The 8,014-nt window shown below is 44.2% G+C and overlaps 1 protein-coding gene and 1 long non-coding RNA gene across 2 annotated transcripts; both read left to right on the top strand.

Annotated features, from left to right (window-relative positions):
• Positions 1 to 357: 357 nt before the first annotated feature.
• LOC105513178 lies at positions 358 to 5,317 on the top strand. The gene is made up of 2 exons (XR_001001957.1): positions 358 to 575; positions 5,039 to 5,317. It is a non-coding gene; the product is annotated as an uncharacterized LOC105513178 (long non-coding RNA).
• On the top strand, positions 2,851 to 4,150 carry LOC105513177 (putative uncharacterized protein FLJ44553). The gene has a single exon (XM_011944032.1). It carries the CDS (start codon positions 2,851 to 2,853, stop codon positions 3,391 to 3,393), a length of 543 nt encoding a protein of 180 aa, XP_011799422.1. The 3' UTR covers positions 3,394 to 4,150.
• Positions 5,318 to 8,014: the final 2,697 nt, after the last annotated feature.

The following is an 8,014-nucleotide window of genomic DNA, read 5'->3' as shown; positions in this document are numbered from 1 at the left end:
CCTGATTGGCTGGGACTACAGGCACACTGCACTATGCCCAGCTTTTTTTTGATTTGTGTAGAGATAGGGTCTCACTAGGTTTTCCAGGCTGGTCTCAAACTCCTGGGCTCAAGCAATTCTCCAGCCTTGACCTCCCAAAGTGCTGGGATTATAGGCATGAGCCACTGCACTCAGCCTAGAACACCATTTTTTAACCATCAGAACTTGACTTGGATATGTGAGTTAAGTGCTTTACTAAAGTCCCAGTATAGATGGATTCAGTCCTCTCCAGAGGCTTGGGGTGCTAATCTGGTTGGAAATGAGAAGCTCGGGGATTTGTCTTAAGCTGTGCTTTATGGCAAGCTCATCATGTTTACATTCTCTTATTGCCTGGATCCAAGAGCATCTCCTGGGTTCTTCCTGTTAGAATGCTCAATGTCCATGGAGAGTTTAACATGAGGAAGACGAGGGCTGTCTCGCAGCTGAAACTGGTGCAGCAGATCATGCAAAGTAAAACCTCAGCAGCTTTGATGAAATAGAGCAGAGGGCCTGGGTGTCTGTCAACTCCAAGTGGAAGATTTCCCCCAGCTTTCTATGTAACTGTGCTTCCACTGAGCAAGCCAGACATAGACTTGAATGTCATCGCAATTTGTGCCTGTGACATCTTTCCCCAAGAACAGCACACATTGAACTTTTACATTCTTCATAATATGGAAGGAAAGGTATAGACCGAGCCACTCCTTTATGCCTCAAGACATCTCATATATATTTATATGGATACATACATGAATGTATATATTCTGTCATAATAATATATTCTATTATTAACTTTTTATTATAGCACAATGTTAGGATAGGCTACAGAGGCTGCAATTAACCCCCAAATAGAAGTTTATATTATGCATCATAAGCCAGTGCAGGGGCTGTCCTCGGCAACATCTCTAAGTGGTGACTTGGAGGTTCAGGCTCCTTTCATCTTGAAATGCCATAATCTTCAGCATTTGGCCTCAACAGTTGCCAGAGAAGGAGAAGAGAGTGTGTATAAGACCACACTGCAGAATCTGTGGTAGGTCTGCAAGCACTGCTATCACATCTGCCAAATCCCGTTAGCCAGAACCCAATCATATGGCCCCATCCGAACTGCAAGGGAAGCCCTGGGAAAGGTCTTCTTGTATGCCAGGAAGAGAAAATGAAATTGGCAAGTATGTAGCCAGTCTTTGCTATAAGTTTCTACATGTTGGAATTATTATCTACATTTTTCTTCTGATTATGCTTAGCATTTGATACTATGTAGACTGCCTTGTTGAGTCTCACTGTATTTCCTGACATCCACATGCAGCATCCCATTCCTCACAACAGGACTAGGAGTGGTCACGAGAAGTTTTATCACTCACTTTATGGATGGAAACCCTGAGGCCTAGAGCAGTTACATGGCTTGTCCAAAGTTACATACTACTGTTAACTTAAAAACACACACAATTTATAAATTTAGACAAAGAAAGAGGAGATTTGATTTCTCATAAAGGGTTATAACCTTCAAGGTGGCTATCCCACAGGCTGGGAAGCACAGCTTTCAGCAGAAGCCCAGAGACAAGCACTTTGAAGACAGAGGGGTTGAGATGGAGCTTTATGCTGAACAGGTTGACCAAATATAATATTCAACAAGTTACAGGAGGAGCTGTGAATATTAATGAAGGTGGTCCTGACACATGCATATTGAACAAACATGCATGTAACACATGACCCATGTTCACTTTGGGATGGAGACTTAACATTTCAATGTATTACAGTTAGGCCCTACACATCAAAAGGTCGTTTCAGGACACAAAAGCTCACAAGTACACAATCTCTGTAAACTAGTCAGAATCAGTCCGTGGTTGGTGGTCTTATCAGGAAAAAGTTATTAAAATTAGTCTCTAATCCAATGAAAGATGTAGTTATGGCTGGTGGAACGGGGGTTCAGTTGGGCAGTCTATGAGCAGGATGATTTGCAATTGTTTAAATATTGCTTATCTTGAGACCAGTGCTTGTTTAGCTGCTAGAGAAAAAGAAAATCCTTGTGGCAGTTAGAGCACAGTTTCTTCTTAGGTGTAGGAGTACATGACTTACCCTCACCTGGCATAGCCTTAGGTCCTGTTTATAATTTGGTATCTTACTGCCACAAAGAATCTGTTCTGTGAGTCATGTGATCTCTACTGGAACATTAATGCTGCTTAGTTGTTGTGTCTAAACCATAGAAGAGAGGGGGAGTATCATTAGACATGTCTGACCTCCCATCATAGCTGGGAACTAGACTTACATTTTTTTTTCTGGGGTCCTTTTGGCCACAAGGGGGTCCATTTAGTCAGTGGGGGCCTTGGGATTTATTTTTAGTTTACACTGCTAAGTGATAGAGCTTTTCTTCTTTCACTCTGAGGTTACTGGTCTCTCTCCCTTGCCACATTGTCTTCCCCAGAGGCTCAAACTGGATGCCCAGCTCTCAGTGTACAAACTCAAGTATGCAAGATATATCTTCATTCTTTTATTAATCTACCTAATTTATGTTTTTTTTTTTTTTTTTTTGAGGCGGAGTCTTGCTCTGTCACGCGGGCTGGAGTGCGGTGGCCGGATCTCAGCTCACTGCAAGCTCCGCCTCCCGGGTTTACGCCATTCTCCTGCCTCAGCCTCCGGAGTAGCTGGGACTACAGGCGCCCGCCACCTCGCCCGGCTAGTTTTTTGTATTTTTAGTAGAGACAGGGTTTCACCGTGTTAGCCAGGATGGTCTCGATCTCCTGACCTCGTGATCCGCCCGTCTCGGCCTCCCAAAGTGCTGGGATTACAGGCTTGAGCCACCGCGCCTGGCCCCTAATTTATGTTTTAAGCCTCCACTCTATGTTGGAAGGTGTCAGCAATGAATTTCATCATTTTAGTATTTCTCTACCTTTAAAGATATGTTTACATTTGGGGTGGGATGAAGGCTTGGTGGCGGGGAGGGTGGTTAGGTTGTGCCAAGGTATTGGGAAATCCATTTGTTCCTCATGTCAGCTGTTTGAGGAGGCACCAACCCAGATGTCCACAGTTCCTTCTGGCCTTCCTTTACCAATACTGCTGCACCTGGGCCTCCTTCCTGTTTGCATGGCCCATTTGTGCCCAGCATCTCCCTGCTATTTTGGGGCCACTCCAGGGTCTGGGAAGTTCTATAGACCTACAACATATAGTCATTCTTCTCTCCAGCTTGCTGCCTCCCTAAGACACAGAGGTAGAGAAGTAGGAAAAGACCCACCCTGCCCAGGCCTTTGCCCTCTCACTTTTCATCCATCCTTCTTCCCACTGGTGGAGGGATGTGTTTCTAGTCTTCCAGGGAAGCCCCTCTCTCCTCAAACCATTTTCTTCCAAATACTTTGGCTTTATTCCAAATCCTTTCTAGTCCTCTGAGATTTTTTTATAACACAAAACACAACTTACAGAAGTTGTGTTGTTGTTTTGCTGTTTATCTTGTCACATTATTTCCCTACCTTGAGGCAATAGGACAAGGGCTTGCTGTCCAAGGCATGGAGGCAGGGAGGAAGGGGTAGGGGAATACTAAGAAAAAAAAAAAATTTCTTGATCACATGTGTATCACATTTAACTTTATCAGCTCCTTGTGAGCTGAGTATCTGTATGTCATTGTTCTGAAACTAACAGTGAGGGGACGAAGCATTGATGGGAGTTCTTACAATATATTTGGGAACTCGCAGGTGAGGGCCTCTCCTGCCTGATTGGTCTTTAAATGTGCCATCCCAACCCACCCACCTCAATCCCCATGTCTTGATCCTGCAGTCTTGGTGATCAAGCTTTCAGTTAAGAACTGGGTGATCATGAGCTAGTTAATCCAATTAAAAAAAAAAAGAATTAGGATCTGGGCTCAGAAGCCCCACAGCTGTGAAAGCCTGGCCATAGATTACTAGTCTTCTAAATATGGAAAAGATTATTCCTTTCTCTGGCTATTTAAGTCTCACCTGCCTCAGTTATCAACACTGCCTCATCCTGCCTCAGTTATCAACACACGCCCTAGAGTAAATCTGTTCGCTGGGGGTGGAAATAGAAGGGGCTTGTCATGGTACACTGATGAAGGGAAAGGAAACATTAAGACGGCTTAAGTGGAAAGGCCACACACGGCTTATACTACAGAGACACCATGCTAAAGCAAAACGTCGTTTAAAAAAATTCTTGGCCGGGCGCGGTGGCTCAAGCCTGTAATCCCAGCACTTTGGGAGGCTGAGACGGGCGGATCACGAGGTCAGGAGATCGAGACCATCCTGGCTAACACGGTGAAACCCCGTCTCTACTAAAAAATACAAAAAATCAGCCGGGCGAGCTGGCGGGCGCCTGTAGTCCCAGCTACTCGGGAGGCTGAGGGGAGAATGGCGTGAACCCGGGAGGCGGAGCTTGCAGTGAGCTGAGATCCGGCCACTGCACTCCAGCCTGGGCGACAGAGCGAGACTCTGCCTCAAAAAAAAAAAAAATTCTTACTCGTCATGTGCTCAGAAATGCTCAAATGGGTACAACCATCACCAGGGGTGGGACGGGAGGGCAGGGGGAAATAAAATATGAAGCATCAAAAAAAAAAAAATTCTGACTTATATTTGTGAAATTCAATAGAATCCTATTCATTAAATGGATTTTAAAATCATTTCAAAGCACATTCGGCTTTCAAAAGATGTTTGTTTAAAGAATATTGTTGGCTTTTGGTCAAAAAATGAAGTTTCGGTAATGCATAGTAACAACGGTAGTGTAATTACTGGCCGCAAAATAGCAGGTGCCAGACCAACCCTTTTCTAACCATTTAAGAGAGCCAAGCCAAGCAAAAATGCCCAGCCTAGCCTTACCCAGAAGTTCAAAAGCTCGGCTTTTGTTACCAGGAAAAAATTAATTCAAAGAGCAAAGCCATTATTAGGCACAACCAGGTATTCTGTTGTAAACATCTTTTGTTAATACATGTTGAAAGCTGAACTTTCTTACATTTGAATGAAAGAGGGTTGCTTAAAGAGAGTTTAAACCAAGCCAGGTTCAAGGTTTTTTTTCTTTTCTTTCTTTTTAGATTTCTGACATCATATCTGTGGGATCCACACAGTGGGGAGGTGCTGGCCTTGGAATCCATGGTTCCCCAGCTATCATTTTAATTTAGAATTACAGTGTTCTCTGTTAGCATCAAGGGAATGAACCTGAAGAGAAAAGACCAAACATAGGACTGTTACAGGGAAGAAAAATATGAAAAGACCTAAAGATGCACTTCCTCATTATATGTAAGGAACCTATTTCCTAGAATCCTATAAAAAGCTCAAGTGAATTTGCTTCAGTTAATAAACGTGATTTAATTATAATGATAATACCACAGCATATGTTTTGTTTCCTCTTTTTTAATTGCTTCCTGTTAATTATTGAGAGAAGAAATTCAGTGTAACTTGTTTGTATTCTGATAATGATGAGGCTGTCTCATGTATTCCGTATGTGCTTCACAATGTATGCGTGTGTGTGTGTATATAGTTAAGTTGAAGAAGGTGGCCATGTGTGGTCGCTACAGACAGATGTAAGGCTAAAGAAAGGGCTCCATGGTGTTAGAGCAAAACCCCATCATAAAAAGCTCTTTGCTATACTTAGGACCTGACTGTATTGGGAAGAAAAACATTCAGTCTTGGAATGACCTGAAAAACCTATGGTATGAACCTACTCCCCTTTCCTCACCCTGGTATTAGAATGAAGTTCTACTAAAGTGACCGGTTCACTTTGGTTCATCCATGTTCCATGTCTCAGGAAGACAGGAAGAGTCTGGGTTACCCTAGGTTCAGCTGATGGAGTCTAATGGCCCTGTAGGATGGTGGTGGCTGACATCACTGACATGGACTGTGGGGCTGGGACTGTTCTGACCACCTTATGTGTCCCTCTCATTTGGTCCTCACAGTGTCCTGAAAAGTTTGGTGGCTATCTGCGTTTCACACATGAGGAAACCAAGGAAAAGGGAGAGTAAGCTATTAGGTTGAACTACGTGGAATTCCTGTTTGTGTAGATCAAAAAGGTTAAATATCAGCAAATGCATATTATTCAACCTAAAACTTGCCCAATATCACAGAGTTGGTAGGTGGTGACCCCAGAGTTTGAACCCTTAACTACCCAGGATCATAGCTACATATCTGTATTACAGATGACAGACCCAGGCTCAAAGCAAATGCATTATTTTATATATATATATAGTGCTATCAGTAATTAGTAAACTATGTCCTTTCCTCTCCAGTCTGTGGCTTCAACTGCTGATTTTATTCAGGTCATAGTGTGAAAGTTGGCTCAAGTCAGACAAGACTGCCCTGCCTGTGGCCTGTTCCTGCTGCGCAGCTAAAAGCAGCTCATCAAACCAGCTCTTTCAGGCTGGCTGCCTCAAAACCTGCCTGCCTAAAAATATCTTTCTCTCAGATGGCACACAACCATACACTCCATCTCCCCAGCTGAACTTCCCACCATTAGAACGACTCAGCTACCCACATGCCTTCCACCCAAGTCATTGTTAAAATTCAACTGTGAACCCTATAATCCTCTCCTGTTAACACATTAATGATTAGTTTATCAGGTAACATGAACTCGATCTTGGATCAAGTGAAGTTTGTTTGGGCCTTGGGCTACAGACGGGTAAGGTCAGGTGCATGAGAGTGAATCATGGACCATTAGATGTGGCAGTAACATTAGAAGCTGTAATGGTCAGTCCCAGCATTTTACAGACGAGGAAACTGATGTTTAGGTGCCAAAGCCTAGGTGTCTTGACTTCAGGGTGACCAACCATCCCAGTTTGCCTGGGACTGAGGAATTTTCTGGCTGTAGAACTTTCAGTGTTCAAACCTGGAAAGTCCCAGACAAACTGGAACAGACTGACCACCATGCTTGATTGGGAGTCCAAAACTCTTCTGCTTGTCTGGACAAGTCAGGTTTGAGCGCGCCCTTGCGGTAAGAATCCCCAGGCTGCTTGGTATAGCTCAAAAATGCCAGGTGGGGAAATGACCACTAACCTGGTTTACCAAGGCTGGCTCCCCTTCAGTCTCTAAGCATGGACTTGGATGCCATGCGGGAGCAGTCATATTGCCCCATGACTGACCAAAGTATTAGCCTCTTGGGCCACAGCATTTAGGGAAGCTGGTTTCATAGAGATGGTCTCAGAAAATAAGGCTGTGGTACGATTTATGTACTTCATAGAGATAGGGCCACCGTGTCAGTCACAGCTCTGTGGTTCTCAAAGCCTGTGGGTGGAGTGCTGCTGCTGTTTGTCTCTGCTGCACATGGCTGCACAGAGGTTGGGAATGGAGAAGTATTTGGGCAAGGAGATGGATCAGCAGGGTTCCCCGTGCTATCATCATTTCCTTTTTTAGAAGTTTTGTCATTTAGAGGTTTTGAATCTTGCAATAAGCGGTCATCCTTGATTAACTTTGGACTTTTTCCCTTAAATGTCAGGCACCTAATTTTAAACTTTTTCCTGGTTTTACTTCTCCTCCCAGGCTATTTTGTCCTCAGTCCTTGGTTGCTTGGTAGTTGTTTCCAATATAGCGCCTCCTGCTTTCCGTTCAGCTGGGATCCAGCTCTAGCTCATGCCCTATACCTGGGTCCTATGTGTGTAAACTAAAGAAGGGAAGGAGGCTGGGCGTGGTGGCTCACGCCTGTAATCCCAGCACTTTGGGAGGCCGAGGTGGGCGGATCGTGAGGTCAGGAGATCAAGACCATCCTGGCCAACGTGGTGAAACCCTGTCTCTACTAAAAATACAAAAATTAGCTGGGCATGGTGGTGCATGCCTGTAATCCCAGCTACTTGGGAGGCTGAGGCAGGAGAATAACTTGAACCAGGGTGTCAGAGGTTGCAGTGAGCTGAGGTCACGCCACCACACTCCAGCCTGGGTGACAGAGCAAGACTCTGTCTCAAAAAAAAAAAAAAAGGAAGGAAATCAGGAGACAAGGAAGGAATAACACAAGAATCCCAGCCAGGCAAAATTGTTAGTGCAAGTTCTCTTCAATATTCTCTTTCCTGAATGCATTGTTTTAA

The sequence above is a fragment of the Colobus angolensis genome, unplaced genomic scaffold (genome assembly GCF_000951035.1).
Source record: "Colobus angolensis palliatus isolate OR3802 unplaced genomic scaffold, Cang.pa_1.0 Scaffold224, whole genome shotgun sequence".
Taxonomy (NCBI): domain Eukaryota; kingdom Metazoa; phylum Chordata; class Mammalia; order Primates; family Cercopithecidae; genus Colobus; species Colobus angolensis.
Note: the sequence above shows the minus strand (reverse complement) of the source record. Positions and strands in the feature narration are given on the sequence as shown.